The following is a 19,986-nucleotide window of genomic DNA, read 5'->3' as shown; positions in this document are numbered from 1 at the left end:
CCTTTGTCACTTTTCTGTGTCCTTCCGTCAGGCTGCAGACTCTGGTCAGAGTAGCGAAGTGACAAAGGTGCGAAACATGCTTGTTGTGTTATTTGTTAAAAGGGTTAGGTCAGCGTGCAGTTAGTGTAAGGTTTAAATGGATGGAGGGGTTAGGAAAGGGGTGGGTGGGAGACTGAGAGAGGTGTGTTACGGTGGTGACTCGGACACAACTGCAACAGGTTCTCACTGGCTTGGCTGACCGCTTTGATGCTTGGGATGACGAGGCAGCAGGACATTTCTGAAATACACAACATTTTGAAAATAAATGCTTCAGTCGGAAATCTGTGAAACAAAACAATATGACAGCTAGCTCGGTACATCTAATTTGAGAGAAAAAAATTGACACAAATGTTTTCGTAAAGTTCTACTTTTCCGGAGCAGGCCGGTGAATGCTGGTAGATCGGGAAAGCAAAACTGATACTGATGAGCAGTCCTATATCAATTGAACATTAACATTTATTCAAATACAAGCTCTCAATGAATAGTTACACTTATCGCATACAGTAATTCACAGGAATCATTTACATTACCCTTGCAACCTTACATTAAATCGGATTAGGCCCTATGTTGTTTTTTCATAGTGACAAAACACAAATACGGATAAATCGTTTACAAGCATGACCTCCCTTTACATATCGACAAATTTCATTACAGTAATCATCAATGAAATTGGTCTGATTGATGGCGTCACATAAATATTATGCCTACATATGTGTGCTTCAAATAAATGATTAAGGTTGATAGGACCGAACCACTGACCTGCATTGTAAATCATGCCACACTGACGCACGCACGCACACTGACACACACAGGCACACACACACTGCCACACACACACGCACGCACGCACGCCGCACACCGGCTTACACCACATACATACACACACACACACACACACACACTGCCACACACTGACACTAGCATTGACTAAAACACAACTCAGTGACCGGGCTAGCTGGGGAGGAGCCGGGGGGGGGGGGGGGGGTGAGGTGCAGCCACAGGCGAAGGTGTCTCCACTGGACTACTACTATCACAGAAAGACTACTGTCATGTTAGCATGTTCTTTCTGTGATAGTAGTAGTCCAGTGGACGACACCTTCGCCTGTGGTGCAGCCGGCCGGGCCCGCGGGCTTATTGATAACTTACAGCCGCACTCGCTACTGACTCAAAGACGGCTTTGCGGTCAGTGACATACTCATTTCAGTATCACTATCAGTTTTGCTTTCCCGATCAACCAGCATTCACTGGCCTGCTCCGGAAAAGTAGTGACGACTGTTGATAAGACGGTGTTGTTTTGATAAAAACACAAGTACATTTGCACCCTTCGTGCACCAAGATCGGAGAACCGGAACAGCCACGTTTTCCCCGTCTCAAAAGACGACTGGCAAGGGGGACAATCTGCGTCCCATTTTCGTCATAACACATTTACACGCGGATTCATGCATACTCATTCGCAGTCACACTTTTACGTTGACATTTCTTTTTACAAAGTTCCTTCTCCCCAGCACATACCGGCTAACAGGGAGGGGAGGGGGCAATTGTCCCCCCAAGATCTGACTTAAGGTACCCTTGGCAGACTGCTATTCACCGCATAACACGACGAGTTGCGAAACTGCACGTACGCAAAAGCAGGAATTACCACGAACAAGTGAACGATTCCGTGAGCATTACTGTTTCTTTTCCAAACAGAAGTTGCGTGCTGAAAACGACAAGCTTGGCCATCTTGAAAATATGCCATTTTTTGCTCACAGTTATTGCTCAAAGGCTATTTCGCGTGAAACAAATGTCGGGGTGAAAACGTCGCAGTTTGTGCTAATGGTTCTTGAACAAGGGGGGTAACTTCGACCGGGGTCAGAGGTGGCAAATCCTAACATTTCTTGCGAAAAATGTTTGCTGCAACATTGCTATTTTTATTGACTGTTTAGCCTTTTAATTAATAGATTTTCTGTGTTTGCAGACATACTCAACGAATTTACAAAAAAAGCATATATGGTAAGGGGAAATTGCCACAAGATAGTTTGAATTGTTACTGTAAGTGTAACTTGTAGTTGTAGGCTGATGGGTCTATGTCGACCAAAAGAGTGGGATTCCCTGTAGGTGGAGTTCCTGTAGGTGGATTCCCTGTATACAGGAAATTTGATGGGTTTTTTCCGATATTTCTTAGAAATTCGAGTATGATTTGCAAGTTTTATTGAAAAACTACACCCTGTGGGATACAGGGAATCCCCCTAATTTCAAGCATGACTGACATTATTGATACGAAATGCATTGACCAATCGCCGAGAAAGGATTTCCCTACCCAAAATCCCCTATTCTCGATGACATTACTAAGGAGTTAGTTCGGGAGAACGACGATCTATGGACGGTTCATCATATAAAGGGAAACAAGCAGTTAAAAACGGGCGTCAATAGAGCCAATGAACAGTGATGTGAGCTTGTAGTATTTTATTCACTTGTTTTTTTATGTCATTACCCTTTTTTTTATCAGAAACATGTCTTGCTGTTCTGCACCCGGCACCAAACAGACGGAGCCACAAAAGCCATGCTGCCCAGGGGGTGACAGCTCTCAGAATGTTCAGGACTCCGTGAAGCAGTATTACGGCAAGGAGCTGAACACCAAAGATGACATCAAGACCGGTGTCAACTGCCAGATGGACCTGCAAATGCCCAAACATGTGCGCCAAGCCTTGGGGGAGGTCCATGACGATGTCACCATTAAGTAAGATTATTTGTATTTGGTAGTAGTTAGGTAAGTGGGTTCAGTCTGTCTTCGACCATCCACTCAATCAGACTGACCCATTGTTGTGAGATATTTTTAGAATCAAGAGAATAAGTAATTTGACCGGTCAATCATCAAATAAATGTATCCTTCTCAAAATCAAAACATCGCTTTATAAGATCATGGGAAATTCAGTGAGTCCGTCAAATAATTCTAAGCCACAATGTTTGGTCATCTCAGATTTCTAAAACTTAAAATGCCACACACCAGCTGGTTATTGCTGGTTATGTTCTATTCTTTAACCCTGTGTGGTAAAAAAATAAAAGGTCATGTGCAAAAAGCCATGCATAGGACCAGTAAATCCTCTTGCTTGAATATTTTGTCCAGGGTGCACCTGGCTTAGGAGCTGAACCAAAAAGCCTGTTTTTTTCACATCTTTTTTTTCTTTGATTCTTCATTTTTGTGGCATTAACTGGCTGACTACAGAAACAAAATATCTGTTTTTGTGTGCAGGTATTATGGATGCGGACTGGTCATTCCGGAAGCAGTGGAAGGCTGCAGTGTCCTTGACCTTGGCAGTGGAAGCGGACGTGACTGCTTCGCTCTCAGCAAGCTGGTCGGTGCCTCGGGCAAGGTGGTGGGTGTGGACATGACGGAGGAACAGGTGAGGTGGGGGTTGCCACAAACTTTAAATCATTTTTTGCGCTTCACTGTCAATTCCTCCCAGAAGGAGCCTGTGTTGTGGCGGTGCAGCCCCAAACATTACCCTATTTGCGATTCAGCTTTACTCATCTTTTTATTGCTCAATTTCAATAATTTCAAGGGAGACAATCAACATTGTGACTATTAGATCCACGGTATAAATTATACATATGTAAATAATTTGTCAAATTTAAGAAAAATATAGGTAGATTAATATAAATGTCACCAAAGTGGTCAAGAGCAGCAACCTTAAAATCACTTGTTTGTTTTCATTTGTTTGTATGTTTCTCTCTCCTCTGCCTCCGCACTCTTTCTCACCTCTGCATCTGCATGCTTACCATAAATTATGAAAGAGTAATGTTGCAATGAGGATTTGTAAAACTTAATGCCAAACATTAGCTGCTATGGTTCTACCCCCTAAATCCTGTGCAGGAAAAAATAGTTGGCAATCCTGCCAGGCTGTGTGTGCCTAACCCTGAGTAGCTGACAAACTGCTACAGTGGAACCTCCCTTTTAAGACACACCCCCCCCCCCCCCCCCCCCATCAATTTAAGACCTCCCTTTAAGACCTTGCTTTTTTCAGATTTTCTGTTCATAACCTCTGTAAATTTACCCCCATTTTAAGACTCCCTCCTTTTTATGACCTGAATTTCTCAGATTGTGTGAGGTCTCAAAAGGGGGGGTCCACTATATCATGTATGTTTTATCAGTTGTTTTATTCTTGTGTGTTTCAGTTGGCGGTGGCACGGAAGCATGTGGACTACCACACTGAGAAGTTTGGCTACACTGAACCAAACGTGGAGTTTGTGACTGGTTACATTGAAAAGCTAGGGGAAGCTGGTCTCAAGGACAACACATTTGATGTCATTGTGTAAGAAATGACACCACTGGTGGAGGATTGTTAAAATCACTCTGTTCTCTTTAATTCTCTTTTTCCTCTGTTTGTCACTGCTTCCTGTGTCTCTTTTTTACATTTAGTCAAGTTTTGACTAAATGTTTTAACGTAGAGGGGGGAATCGAGACGAGGGTCGTGGTGTATGTGTGTGTGTGTGTGTGTGTGTGTGTGTGTGTCTGTCTGTCTGTCTGTGTGTGTGTGTAGAGCGATTCAGACCAAACTACTAAACCGATCTTTATGAAATTTGACATGAGAGTTCCTGGGATTGATATCCCCGAACGTTTTTTTCATTTTTTTGATAAATGTCTTTGATGACGTCATATCCGGCTTTTCGTGAAAGTTGAGGCGGCACTGTCACGCTCTCATTTTTCAATTTTTGTCAAGTAATCTTCGACGAAGCCCGGACTTCGGTATTGCATTTCAGCTTGGTGGCTTAAAAATTAATTAATGACTTTGGTCATTAAAAATCGGAAAATTGTAAAAAAAAATGTTTTTATATGAAACGATTCAAATTTACGTTCATCTTATTCTCCATCATTTGCTGATTCCAAAAACATATAAATATGTTATATTTGGATTAAAAACAAGCTCTGAAAAATAAATATATAAAAATTATTATCAAAATTAAATTGTCGAAATCAATTTAAAAACACTTTCATCTTATTCCTTGTCGGTTCCTGATTCCAAAAACATATAGATATGATATGTTTGGATTAAAACCACGCTCAGAAAGTTAAAACGAAGAGAGGTACAGAAAAGCGTGCTATCCTTCTCAGCGCAAGTACTACCCCGCTCTTCTTGTCAATTTCACTGCCTTTGCCGTGCGCGGTGGACTGATGCTTCGAGTATTACGGTCTTGCTGCGTTGCATTGCGTTCAGTTTCATTCTGTGAGTTCGACAGCTACTTGACTAAATGTTGTATTTTCGCCTTACGCGACTTGTTTCCTTTTCTGTCTCTTTCTCCCAATATAATAATAATAATAATATGGGAGATTTATAGAGCGCTTGACGTTCTCTAAGCGCTTTACAATGAAAAAACATACATACATATCTCTTTCTATCTCTTTACTTTCTTCTTCACCTAGAGCTAATTTTTTAAATGTTGCTTTAAGTCATGTGAAAATTCTCATCACCTCACAATGAGTTCAGTTGTCAAAATAGTTGTTTTGTAATAGTTTGCTTAGTTACTGTTCACTGTATGTGTGTTCTGTCTTCTTTTTTTCCTTGGACAGTCAAAGTTCCAGGAGCATCTCTGGTATACTTACTTACTTAGGCCCTTTGCCCCCAGCGGAGCATAGGCCATTGACGACATTTCTCCATCGCACCCTGTTCTGGGCTGTTCTTTCCGCTTCTGCCCAGCTGTTGCCTTGCCTCTTAGCATCTCTGGTAGATATGTATAATTTTGGAAAAAGTCTAACTTGTTAGATACTGCTTGGCAGTGTTTATATTCATTGTGCACATGTGATGTAGTACGTCTCTGTTTCAGATCAAACTGCGTGGTAAACCTCAGCCCGGACAAGACAGCTGTCCTCAAGGAAGCCCACAGGGTGCTGAAGGTAGTGATGATTTTGTTTGTTTGCTTTTTTTTTTTTTTTTTTTTTTTTACTTGTTGATTATTTTTTTGTTACAGTAGAACCCGATTTTTAAGACCTAAACAAATCTGAGAAAATCAGGTCTTAAAAAGGAAGGAGTCTTATTATGGGGGTAAATTTACAGAGGTTATGAATAGGAAGTTTAAGAAAATAGGGTCTTAAAAGGAAAGGCTTCTTAAATTAGGGGAGGGGGGGGTGTCCTAGAAAGGGGTTCCCGTGTTTCTTTCCCCCTTGTTGTAGATGTTGTGTTGCAGCATTTACTTAGTTGACTTACAAACTGTGGGCTTGTATCGAGGTCTTTCTGCTTCATGCATGTGTAACCGAAGCGCAAGAATCACCTTTGGAGGCAAAGCCAGTCAAACAGGATTGAGATTTTAGATTTGAATTAATAGCCCTATTAAAAACTGCTATGGGTATACAAAGGTTCCCACGAGCATACAAGGCGACAACAGCAGCCAGACCCCACCACAAACAGCTACATTGGAACCCCCCTTTTAAGACCCTCCCTTTATAGGACCTTACTTTTTCAGATTCTCTTTTCATAACCTCTGTAACGTTATCAATCAATATAAGGCTTATATCGCGCGTATTCCGTGGGTACAGTTCTAAGCGCAGGGATTTTTTTTTTTTTTCCCAATTTATTTTGCGCATATATTTGAGGCGCAGGGATTTATTTATGCCGTGTGAGATGGAATTTTTTTACACAATACATCACGCATTCACATCGGCCAGCAGATCGCAGCCATTTCGGCGCATATCCTACTTTTCACGGCCTATTATTTCAAGTCACACGGGTATTTTGGTGGACATTTTTATCTATGCCTATACAATTTTGCCAGGAAAGACCCTTTTGTCAATCGTGGGATCTTTGACGTGCACACCCCAATGTAGTGTACCTGAAGGGACCTCAGTTTTTCGTCTCATCCGAAAGACTAGCACTTGAACCCACCACCTAGGTTAGGAAAGGGGGGAGAAAATTGCTAACGCCCTGACCCAGGGTCGAACTCGCTTCCGAGCGCAAGTGCGTTACCACTCGGCCACCCAGTCCACCCTTTACCTCCATTTTAAGACTCCCTCCTTTTTAAGACCTGATTTTCTCAGATTTTTGGAGGTCTTAAAAGGGAGGTTCCACTGTACTCCACATCTCACATCTCACAGGTCACGAGGTGTGCTGTCTTCCGATGAACCAACATCATTAAAATACTACATGTATTAATTTAAAAGAAAAAACTCACACTTTGGCAGGGAGACAACTCAGTCAATGCAGAGCAACTGCCCATGACAAGGGGGACTAGTGCGTCACCCGCACACATGTATCTTTTCTCTTTTTGGAGAGGGTAATTCCTGCTTTGACCTTTCTCTAATGTTCAGGTTTAGGTTCAGTACTGGATTTTATTATCTTGAATATATCTACCATTACAAAGAGGTAATTGGACTAGATAGGTACAGTAAAATTAAACTTATTTTCATTTGCTTTCAATGCCAGGAAGGAGGGGAGCTGTACTTCAGTGACATTTACACCAACACCCACCTGTCAGACAGCATCAGAAAGCACCGTGTCTTGTGGGGTATGTGTACTTTTTTTCTGCTTTTACTTTCAGACTTTCCTTTTTACTGGATTGTAAATTGCCCTTGTGATTAATGACAATATTGTCTGCTGACAGCATAATCACATTATATGATTTGTGGTTTACCTGTTGGGTGCGCCCTTAGAGAATAAAAAGTTGCAGGAAGGTTGCACAACCTCGCTGCTATCTAAACAAATTGCAGCACCAAGTCGTGGGTTGCGGCTTCCCGTGATGTCGTTACAAATATCGCGGGTTGCCATGACTAGGTCTGGTCAAGATCGCAACAACAGCTGTTAGGTGATGGACCTAGTCACAGTATTGTACATTGCAGAAACTCTAGTGTTCGCTAGGGTTATGGTCGTGGTGTGAATTTGACAATTATCTATCTGCATGTCAACGTAAAAATGGTCAGTGAAGTTTTCTTATCTTAACTTATTGCAACTGGTTTGTTTCAGGTGAGTGCATTTCAGGAGCACTGCAGTGGGAGGAACTGTACTCCACAGCAAAGCAGGTGGGCTTCAGTCAACCGCGACTCGTGTCAGGCAAGATGGTGGACGTCAGCAAGTTCAAGGACGTGTTAGGTCAGTTATGTAATGGGGTCAGTACACAAAGAAAAGTACACTCGCCGCTTGTCAGTTGCAGGCACATGCATACGTTTTGGCCATTGTAATAATGGGTTGTCTTCCCTTGTTGACTCTCCAGTCAAGGATAATAAATCCGGCTGTTGAGAATAAGGTTGGCCGTCTTGTTTGTCACGCAACGACATTCCCAAATGTTAAGATGATGTCCTGTAAGTTAACACTAAAGCTTTATGTGGTGTGCTTTATGCTTCTTGCAGAGACACAGAAAAAAGTGTCATGCTGGTAATCTAAACACCCCATGTCTCTCTTCCCTCATCACCCGCCAACCCTATTCTGCCGTTCTCCAAAAGCCTGATCGAGAAAAAAAAATGAATTGTTTGGTCGAGTGTATTAGAACAGACATTAAAGCTTTCTGGACCTTCACAAATCTGATAAAATCAGGTCTTAAAATGGAGGTAAAGAAATTACAGAGGCTACGAACAAAACAACTGAGAAAAGAAATCTAAAATTGGACGGTCTTAAAAGTGGGGTTGTATTGTACTAATTTAAAGGCATATGTACTCGATGACTATACACGCTAATTGCTTTACCAACAGCTGGAGACATGCTAAATTAAGTTCCCTGCAAAATATTGTGGTCTAGGACCCCTTCAATGTTGAGATATGTTAATTTTCATTTTGATCTGGATCGTCCTATTTATAGATTTGGCTACACATGTAACGTTGATGCAAGGGAGCTAACACCGCGGCTTTGTTGACATCCTCACTTTTTCAGAGGCTAGAACAAGCTGTAATGCATGTATTATGGTCCGCGCATGGTGACATATCGTCATTATATGGTCTTATGGTGCGTTTGACATCGATTATGGGCAAACTACACTTTGTAAACACGGGAGCGCGTACATATGCCTTTAAAGTGAAGTTAATTTTATAAGTAATGCCTCGGCAAAAATGTCCCACTCTGCAATAAACACAGGATGTCTGTTGATTTTTATACTGTGTGTCCTCGATAAGGGATGCTCTTAATTGTCCCGAGTGGAAGCCTTGACAGATCTATAGTGGAGTATGTGATTGTTTGCACAAGTAGGGGGATACCTTCAAGATAATGAGTTTTTGTGTGTGTCTTCCTTGCAGGTGATGATGCCAAGTTTGTTTCTGTGACGTATCGCCTGTTCAAACTGCCGTCGACCCTGAAATCCGCAACCAAGGTCACCTACAAGGGGGGAATTCTGGGAAGCTGTGATGAGCTGGAGTTTGACCATGCTGTTACTTTCAAGGTATTAAACGGATGTACAGTGAAATGGGATATATGTGTTCTTCATTTCCAGTCAGATCAAACAATCTTTATTTATATTTGAGAAAAGAGAGAGGTTTAGTCTTCAAGGGACGAGTTGCAGGAACTTTTCAGGGGGTTTTCCTTTTTTTTTTTCTTTTTCTTTTTTTTTTAACTCTCTCTCACTAGACTCTCCCTCTGTTTTGGTATCCCAGACAATATTCCAAGAAGTAGCTCCCAACGAAGACATTATTCCAGATAACCACCAAGTGATAGATAAAATCAATATGAGTAGTGAAAAACAGAGATGAAATTAATGGATAAGCTGAAGACTATCACTTGTGATTTTCCGTGTGCAGAAAGGTGAGGGCAAAGTGGTTGACGCAGAACTGGCCACCATCCTATCTGCCTCACGCTTTCAGACCTTCTTCGCGTTTGAGAATGCAGGGGATGCAACTCCTGTCACTTCTGCTCCAGTAAGATTTTTCATCCATTTCTCAGGCAAAGTAAACTAGCAGTTGGCTCAACGAGTTGGCAAGAGTTTCCATGAAACGATGAGTGTTTGCCAGGCAAGAATCAAATATGGCTGGTTTGCATTTAACCTTCACCGGATCATGCTTTGGACTACACAGTCCGGATGACGCCCCATACTTTCCGAAGAAGGATTCAACGTAAAAAGTATGCGTCGTACACGACCCACGCCATCCAAATAGGGATAAACGTTTTGGAGCCTCTTTGCAGAGTATGGTTCGTACACGACCCACGCCATCCGAATAAGGATAAACAGCTTAAAATTCCTTAAGTGATTCCATAATGGTCGTCCAAGACCCACATCATCCGGACGGGGTAGTTCAAATTACGTTATCGTTTATTTGTTTGTTTACAAAGATAATATTTCAAAAGTTGGGCAATAGTACAGTTGTATGGTGATCAGAGATTACATGAAGTCTCAATAAAAATTTCCAAATAGTTTCAGAGATAAAGACTATTTTGTGATGCACTGGGTCGTCCACGACCCAGGAAGCACGGTAAAGGTTGCAGTGCAACCCCCCCTTTCAGAACCCCAAATTAAAGACTCCTTTTGTGACTTTGTTTTTTGTCAGACTTCTCCTTCATAGCATCTGTAAATTTGATATTACCTCCATTTTAAGACTCTCTCCATTTTAAGACTCTCCCTCCATTTTAAGACTCCCTCCATTTTAAGACTCCCTCCATTTTAAGACTCCCTCCATTTTAAGACTCCCTCCATTTTAAGACATTTTAAGACTCCCTCCATTTTAAGACTCCCTCCATTTCAAGACTCCCTCCATTTCAAGACTACCTCCATTTTAAAACTCCCTCCATTTTAAGACTCCCTTCATTTTAAGACTCCCCCCATTTTAAGACTCCCTCCATTTCAAGACTCCCTCCATTTCAAGACTCCCCCCATTTCAAGACTCCCCCCCATTTCAAGACTCCCTCCATTTTAAGACTCCCTCAATTTCAAGACTCCCTCCATTTTAAGACTCCCTCCATTTTAAGACTCCCCCATTTCAAGACTCCCTCCATTTCAAGACTCCCCCCATTTCAAGACTCCCTCGATTTTAAGACTCCCCCCATTTCAAGACTCCCTCCATTTCAAGACTCCCCCCATTTCAAGACTCCCTCCATTTTAAGACTCCCCCCATTTCAAGACTCCCCCCATTTTAAGACTCCCTCCATTTTAAGACTCCCTCCATTTTAAGACTCCCTCCATTGTAAGACTCCCTCCATTTTAAGACTCCCTCCATTTTAAGACTCCCTCCATTTTAAGACTCCCTCCATTTCAAGACTCCCTCCATTTCAAGACTCCCTCCATTTTAAGACTCCCTCCATTTCAAGACTCCCTCCATTTTAAGACTCCCTCCATTTCAAGACTCCCTCCATTTCAAGACTCCCTCCCTTTTAAGACTCCCTCCATTTCAAGACTCCCTCCATTTTAAGACTCCCTCCATTTCAAGACTCCCTCCATTTTAAGACTCCCTCCATTTTAAGACTCCCTCCATTTTAAGACTCCCTCCATTGTAAGACTCCCTCCATTTTAAGACTCCCTCCATTTTAAGACTCCCTCCATTTCAAGACTCCCTCCATTTCAAGACTCCCTCCATTTTAAGACTCCCTCCATTTCAAGACTCCCTCCATTTTAAGACTCCCTCCATTTTAAGACTCCCTCCATTTTAAGACTCCCTCCATTTCAAGACTCCCTCCATTTCAAGACTCCCTCCATTTTAAGACTCCCCCCATTTTAAGACCTGATGTTTACACATCAATGGGGTGTCCACCGTAACACAACCACAGCATAATAATGAACTTGACTCCTTTACCGGCAAACTTTATTGTTTATTTTTTTATTTCATATTTTTAAGATGTATTCATTGATTTATTTAGGGTGGTGTTTGTTTGTTTTTTCCAGAGAATTGACCCATTCAAGTATGTTGAGGATCATGGCTCCTCATCGATTCCATGCTGCTGTGATTAAACTCCGCAACAATTTTCTCAGGGTTCAAGCGCCTGTTCCAGCTTAACCTTAAACCTTTACCAAAGATTTTTATAAGCACCCTGTGTATTCCAGTTATTCTCTCTTGAGAAAAAAGGAATCGCAGATTTTTTCTTGCATAACATGTGATATTAAATAAAAAGCAGACACGCCAGTAACCAGGTTAGGTACTCTTTTTTATCAATATTTCGGCAGATAAACTGCCTCCGTCAGGATGGAAAGAAAGTATGGAATTATTAAGTATTTTTGAGGTACCAAGAGTATTAAAGTCAGTTAAAAACATATCTCCATATTAAGTATTTTTAAGGTACCAAGAGTATTGGAGTCAGTTAAAAACATATCTCCATATTAAGTATTTTTGAGGTACCAAGAGTATTGAAGTCAGTTAAAAACATATCTCCATATTAAGTATTTTTGAGGTACCAAGAGTATTGAAGTCAGTTGAAAATATATCTCCATATTAAGTATTTTTGAGGTACCAAGAGTATTGAAGTCAGTTAAAAACATATCTCCATATTAAGTATTTTTGAGGTACCAAGAGTATTGAAGTCAGTTAAAAACATATCTCCATATTAAGTATTTTTGAGGCACCAAGAGTATTGAAGTCAGTTAAAAACATATCTCCATATTAAGTATTTTTGAGGTACCAAGAGTATTGAAGTCAGTTAAAAACATATCTCCATATTAAGTATTTTTGAGGTACCAAGAGTATTGAAGTCAGTTAAAAACATATCTCCATATTAAGTATTTTTGAGGTACCAAGAGTATTGAAGTCAGTTAAAAACATATCTCCATATTAAGTATTTTTGTGGTCTTCTATTATCCTTCATTGTCTCTGTCGACGCCCGTTTTTAACCGCTCGCTTCCCATCATATAATAAACCGACCATAGGGCGTCATCGGTTTGAGTGATGTATCTGAGAACGAATTAATCTAAGAGTTGCATGATTATCCAGTACTTCTAGCGAACAATTTCCCAGAATTAATACGTTCTATTTTTAGTAACATCGGCTTTTGGGAAATGCTCAATGGGCGATTGTATCACCACACGTGTACTGCAGGTAAAGGTCATTAACCACTTCTAATTAATGTACTTCTGATAACCTTTGTATCCCAGTCCGTAATCTTCAGGCTAGATTAATTGCTGATACAGTGTACATGTATGTGCATTTGAGAAATATTTATCTGGTATACAGAAAAATATAATGTTCAAGTGAAAATGTATCTTTAGGTTGTGGGATTTGTTTGTGTCTTGCCTTACAACGGGGATGGTTTATTCTGTTATTTTGTTCTTCATTACACAATGTTTGCCTGACTGATATAAACAAAGGCTTTTGATTTGTAAGTACTTTTCCCTGTGTGATTTTGAACAGAGAATAAACATCCAACAAGTTTTAACCAGTATTATGGAAATGTGCTGATCTTTGAATGGTATATGTTATGACCAATAATAATATGCTCATGAAAATTTTACAAATGTTCAGCATTATGCACTGATGTGATTGTTAACTTTGATTGTTTGCAATATTTTAGTTTGATTGTTTGCTTTTTGTGTTATTAAATTGACACTCACTGCCTCAGTTACCTTTTATTTGCATGGTGCTTGAAATTTTAACATTGCTAGTCTGTGGCCTCTTCCCTTAATCAAAGCCATAACATTTTTAATGAATAAATGTATATCAAACCGTTTGTTGGCATTTGTATGTGTTTGTGCATTATGTTATTTACATGTCATTACTTTTTAATCATTATTTAGGGTATACATCCTTTGTGATTAAAGGGCTTGTTAATATTTGTTGTATTGTATGATCCTTATTAAGGTTGGGTTGGTTGTTTTTTTTGGTTTTTTTTTTACACAGGATGACTTTTTTATCGTTGGGAGAACAGGCATTACATGCTATACAGTGTATAATTTCCTTGTTGAAATGACAGCAGAAAAGTGCAATGATTCAGAGTATAATAGTTACAGAGTTGCAGCCTAAAGTAAACATAGATGTATTTATGATCAGAAATTGTCTAGAGCAAACAGGTAATCCGAGTGCAACCCCCGGCCGGTTAGGGGGAAGAATTTACCCGATGCTCCCCAGCATGTCGTAAGAGGCGACTAACGGATTCTGTTTCTCCTTTTACCCTTGTTAAGTGTTTCTTGTATAGAATATAGTCAATGTTTGTAATGATTTTAGTCAAGCAGTATGTAAGAAATGTTAAGTCCTTTGTACTGGAAACTTGCATTCTCCCAGTAAGGTCATATATTGTGCAAGCCCCTGGAGCAATTTTTTGATTAGTGCTTTTGTGAACAAGAAACAATTAACAAGTGGCTCTATCCCATCTCCCCCCTTTCCCCGTCGCGATATAACCTTGAACGGTTGAAAACGATGTTAAACACCAAATAAAGAAGGAAAAGAAAGATTAACAACCAGTATTTTTTTTATTCATATCTGAATTCAGGGGCAATTATTTTACCTAGTCCTTGTACCTAGTCAAGCCAAAGAACCAGATTTATTCAGTTGATTTATTATGAAAATATTGTTGTTTGGTTTTTATCCCTTGTTAGTAAATGTTAAAGCTTCTTTTGTTAAGATATACATTTGTAATCAGTCATAAAATCAATAAAAACTTATTATTCTACCAAACCTGTTGCATTTTTTTGTTTGTTTTTTAATTTTTAAGGTTGAATGAATTTTGTTTCTGGAGACTGTGCTACACGCAGAGAGAAAAGATTATTGTTTTTATACTTTTGAGGATGGCATGCTTGTGTGTGCAGATACACATACATACACACACACACACACACACACACACACACACACAGATATGTTCACACACACACACACAGTTGTACACTCATACACACAGAAGAAAGCACATTTTGGTGGGGTTTTAATTTTTGATCTGTTGGTTCCACTACATCGCGAAATCAGCTGTATGGCGAAGACATGCTTGGACACACACAATGTGGTAAGTACATCAAACTTAATTGGATAAATTTGGTAAGGACACAAGAGTGAATGATATTAGGGATCAATTTAGCGAGAACATTGCTTATCAGTTGAGTCAAACAGAACCATATCAGTTGAGTCAAACAGAACCATATCAGTTGAGTCAAACAGAACCATATCAGTTGAGTCAAACAGAACCATATCGGTTGAGTCAAACAGAACCATATCAGTTGAGTCAAACAGAACCATATCGGTTGAGTCAAACAGAACCATATCGGTTGAGTCAAACAGAACCATATCGGTTGTTTAAACCTAGGCTGAGGTGCTGCAACAACAGAAAATGGGTGCCACCTAAACGGGAGAGAACAAACCGAGTTAGGGTTAGGGTTAGTAACAAGCCGGGGGAGTAACGAGCCGGGGGAGTAACGATACGGGGGAGTAACGAGATGCTCCCAGTCAAATTATTTGCTTCTGTAGATCAATATGGTCTGACTTTCAGAAAATGATTTCCTACTCCTAGTATTGACCTGGGCTTTTACCCTATGTGACCTGTATCAATCCATTTGGTTATCTAATCTCAAGAATATTCCATGCAACCCCAACCTACCCACCCCTCATTGCCATGCATAAGTACATGCATATTACTGAACCCCCAAAGAAAAAAAATTGCAAAAAAGGACAGACTCGACAGAGACTGAGACAAAAGGAAAAGTCAGTCTCCTCAACCAGTTCAAACTAAACAGTTTATGAAAATGCTGAAAACCACTCGCTGCAAGAGATTCATGCAGAGACTGCCTGTCATGTATAATCACACAGGAGCTGGCTGGCCGCTTGTCTGTGTCTGTTTTTCGGTCGGCTTTCTTTCTTCTCTCTGGTGCCAGTCTGGGGGTAAAAAACATAATTGTCATCTTCGTTATAAACTTCAAACGCACCGCCTGCAGATCGTTGGGATAACCCGGATTGCATGTGCTGTCTTGGCGAACTGATTATTAAGTGTAGTTGCTTTTATTTTAACAGTACCTTTGGAAACTGACATCAAAAGTGAAGAATTCCGTCGCGATATAACCTTCGTGGTTGAAAACGACGTTAAACACCAAATAAAGAAAAGAAAGTGAAGAATTGATTCTGGAGTTCATTTTGGCTGACTTCCTACATAGCTGCATAGCTGTGGTTGGAGTTCCCACGTCTGTCCCCTTTCGGTCTCTCTCTCTCTCTCTCAACAACTCACTGCTATGAGAAGGACAAATTATCACTTTATTACCCCCTTCGAAACGACCACGACATTTTGAACGTCTTCCGTATCTAACTTCAGGACAGAAAAGTACTTCTGCACAAAAGAGTGGGAAACAACTCATGTTATTTGCAAACAAATTTTATCAAAGATTTATTTTAAATCAAATTTTATTTGTTTCCCATTAAATAAAAATGTTCGGCCTTTTCCGGAACAACTAATGACGTAATACTCGACTTTTTCCGTAAAGAAAAAGAGTTATTCCCCTTTGCTAATTAATTCTCGTTTTTCCGAAGATGACGTAAGAAGTTAACAAAACTTCGGTCATCTCCGGAAGGAGACAGAGTGACTTCCCTTGACTAATTAATTCTCGGTTTTCCGAAGATGACGTATGAAGCAGACAAATCTTCGGCCATTTCCGTAAGAATAAGAGTGACTTCCCTTACCTAATTAATTCTCGTTTTTCCGAAGATGACGTAAGAAGCAGACAAAACTTCGGCCATTTCCGTAAGAATAAGAGTGACTTCCCTTGACTAATTAATTCTCGTTTTTCCGAAGATGACGTAAGAAAAAGACAAATCTTCGGCCATTTTCGTAAAAGCAAGAGTTACTTCCCTTGCTCAATTAATTCTCGGGTTTTTTCCGAGACTGACGTATCTATCGGCAGTTTCCGTTATTTCAAAGGGAAATAATTCTTGCTTGTTTTAAATGCAGGTTATCGAACTTGATTCCAAAACAGGGGACTGAAGTCATTTTTACTTTGTGACTATTTTTGTTGTATTGTTATTATTTCCCCTTGACCGTGAACTGCAAAGCTTTGATGGCGGGAGCGATTTTGTTCAGCGATGTGAGGTGAGAAATCGAGGAAAGGGATCTTGATGCCGTTTGCGTATTTCTGACGATATTTGAAGAGAAGTTGTTTGTAACATGCTGACACATTCTATTGAGTAAAATTTTAATGGGTTTTACAAATACGACCGTGAAGGTGGGGATTTCAATAGATTTTCTGATCAAAACGTACATTCTTGTGTAAAATACGTTTTCGACTCCGAAGGCACTCCAGGCCTCTTTGTGGCAGGTTTTCAAAGGAAAGCAAATCAGTTATGTCAGGGGCGTGTGGAACGTGAGCGTTGACTGACGGGGGCAGTATGAGTAGTTCAGCAAAGAAAAATAGATAAATAAAAAATAGAAAAAGAAGGAGAAGAATGCTCTTGTGATATTGTTCTAGTGTATGAGAGGGCTTCCAAAGGGATTCAGGCCTGGCTGGCCAGGTTTAGGGTCTGAGGCTTTACCCCCCAAATGCTTTTGAAATTCAGCATTTAAAAGAGGTATTTTTAGGTCTCACCTTGGGGGAAAAAAAGATACATTTTCCGGATAAAGAAGGGCTTTTGGAATACAGGCCAACCCCAACCCACCCAGCCTTCCCCCCCCCCCCCCCCCCAGCCTTCCCCCCCCTCCCCCTCCCCCTCCAGGGGCGACGAGGGGGGTTCTGGGGTTTCCGGACCACCCCCCCCCCCCCCCCCCAGCCAAAAAAATGAGTTTCAATTTTTAGGGTATTCTATTAATCAGTGACAAAATCTGCTGCCTGAAACTGGTAATGATCATTTTTTCAAAAGTTTCCCGGGGGCATGCCCCCGGACCCCCCTAGCAAGTTAGGCGCTTTGCACCGTCAGCTCGGCGCTTTGCGCCTTCACACCCATATCTTCACAATATACTTTTTGAAACCCCCCTCATAAAATAAACTGATCCACCCCTGCCCTCCCCCTTGGACTGAGCCCTGGCCTATTTCATACTTATTGTTAGCAAGGTCTGTAAATTAGTGTAGTTAGGGCGAACAAGAGTATTTTTGCACAACACGTACATGCTGGTATGCTGTTTAAGAGTTAAATAACTGCAGTATTTTTATCTAATCTTTTTCATTTTCACCTTTTGAATAGACACTTCTTATTTTTTCAGGGTCCTAAACCTTCAGCGTGTACAAGGGGTTAAACTTGAGGATTTGCAAAATCTAAGTTGATGAGTTTAAACTATGCCTCCACCAGCCCTTCCAAGTCCGTTATTCGAATAATAGTTGCTGTCACTTTTGTTGCTTTTTTGTGTTTGTTTGTTGTTGGGATTTCTTGTGAAGCACAACATTTAATATATAACAGAAATGCACAGATTTCATCTTGACTGCTGTTTTCTATGGTTTGTGGCCAAAGTAATGATTGCTTACAGTGTTTGTGATATTTATATACCATGAGTGATATACCTAGTGTAACCCCAGTTTTAATCAGTATAACCTAAATTTAACTTCCTCTTTTCCAAGACCTTTTTTCAGTTTTAGACCTTCTGTAAAAACAAATCTGTATAATGCAAATCAAATGAAGCCAGCATAACTTTCAAAGACAAAAAAAAATGTAAAGGTTATAAATCTTTACACAAAAACAATGATTGACTTTTTGTATAGATTTTGTAGATGTATGAAACCATTCACACAGATAAGCTTAAATAAAAATGGAATGAAGACCATACCTTGAGTTCTCCACAAAAACAAGTTGCGTTAAGCAAAATTACCACATTTAGCTATTCAACCTGTCATAAATTTCATTGTGCAATGGTGTATTATATAGTGCATGTGTGTCCCCAAGTGTGTTTGTGATAATTGTTTTATTGTGCATTGTTTTATTCATTGATATGTGTGTGATTGCACTGTAAATAATGTTTTGTTTTGTCCAATGATTGTACAGCGCTTTGAGCAGGGTTAAACCCTGGATACATGCTTTATAAATATTAATTATGCATTATTATTTTTATTATTATTAATTACAGAATGAAATTAACACACTTCATTTCCCCGAGGCCTTTATCCAAAAGCGTGTGGAAAGTGACAAGCCAGTGTAGAGCAGTAGCATATGACCTGCTCGCATATCCCTTAAAGTGACAAACCAGTATAGTGCAGCAGATTTATAAGGCTTTACAGGAAAGTGCACTTTTCTCTATTCTTTTTAACTTTCTCAGCTTGTTTTTCATCCAAACATAACATATCTAAATATTTTCTGAATCAGGAAATGATAAAGACTAAGATGAGATTATTTTTGAATCGATTTCTGAACTTTTAATTTTAATTAGAATTCTCACATTTTTAATTTTATGAACTTGTTTTAGTCAAAACTTGACAAAATGTAAAACAGCTAAATAATTACAAATGGCCTTCAATCCTGACAAATACTGTAATTGTAAAGTAAATCATAGGCATGACTGATCAGAAAAACACAAACAACAGAAACACTTTGTCATTGCATTGAATGCATACTCATGATTATTGTAGGTCAGGTCACAGGTACACTCATTGGCTATAAAGATGGTGAAACTTCTTTGATAATGAAAAAATACTAAATGAACTGCCCTGAGGTTTTTACAAAACATAAAAAAAGTGTTTTCTCAAAGTGCAGCTAATGGAATAATTAACCATTATAGTTGGTCATAATCAACAGAGAGCGGCAACTTAAACGCTACGGGAAAAAGAACAACGTTAACTATTCTAACAAAAAGCCACAGGCATTCAAAATAGAGACCACCATAACAAAACGTAACTGAATCAGGTGCCTATGAGCAAGTTAGACAACCAATGCGTGTATGGGAATGTTAACCCGGAAGTTCAATGCCTCTGTCAAGTGTCCTCCACCGTCTCCCCATAACTTTACTGTGTCACAAGCGATGGAATTTTCGCTTTCTTCGTCTGTGACTCCTCTTGTCTGCGGTGGATAAAAAAACAGGTGAGATGGTTTGTCGTTATTGGCGCTTTTAGCCTATGACGGGAATGCCATTGAAAGATTGTCGTACGGTTGTTCATTAGTGTGGAAATCGAGAAGACGAGACAGGACAGTAGCTGTCGTGAAGATGTACAGTGGTAGGCTGGAAATGTGAGGTCGTCGTTTGGCTGACATTTCTT

General features: G+C 40.0%; 1 protein-coding gene across 2 annotated transcripts; it reads left to right on the top strand.

Annotated features, from left to right (window-relative positions):
- Positions 1-1,602: 1,602 nt before the first annotated feature.
- Positions 1,603-14,515, top strand: LOC138980318 (arsenite methyltransferase-like). Of its 2 annotated transcripts, none has more exons than XM_070353184.1 (10): positions 1,603-1,699; positions 2,528-2,758; positions 3,272-3,422; positions 4,195-4,331; positions 5,842-5,911; positions 7,434-7,515; positions 7,971-8,096; positions 9,230-9,372; positions 9,728-9,844; positions 11,800-14,515. In XM_070353184.1, the coding sequence occupies exons 2-10, from the start codon at positions 2,532-2,534 to the stop codon at positions 11,863-11,865; spliced, it is 1,119 nt and encodes a 372-aa protein (XP_070209285.1). In that variant the 5' UTR covers positions 1,603-1,699; positions 2,528-2,531; the 3' UTR covers positions 11,866-14,515. The 2 variants fall into 2 exon arrangements, with proteins under 2 accessions (XP_070209285.1, XP_070209286.1); XM_070353185.1 differs by lacking the exon at positions 1,603-1,699 and adding an exon at positions 1,878-1,896.
- The last annotated feature ends 5,471 nt before the right edge of the window (positions 14,516-19,986 follow it).

This window comes from Littorina saxatilis, linkage group LG11, assembly GCF_037325665.1.
Source record: "Littorina saxatilis isolate snail1 linkage group LG11, US_GU_Lsax_2.0, whole genome shotgun sequence".
In the NCBI taxonomy this organism is placed as follows: domain Eukaryota; kingdom Metazoa; phylum Mollusca; class Gastropoda; order Littorinimorpha; family Littorinidae; genus Littorina; species Littorina saxatilis.
The sequence above is the reverse complement of the archived record's forward strand: the minus strand, read 5'-3'. Positions and strand labels throughout refer to the sequence as shown.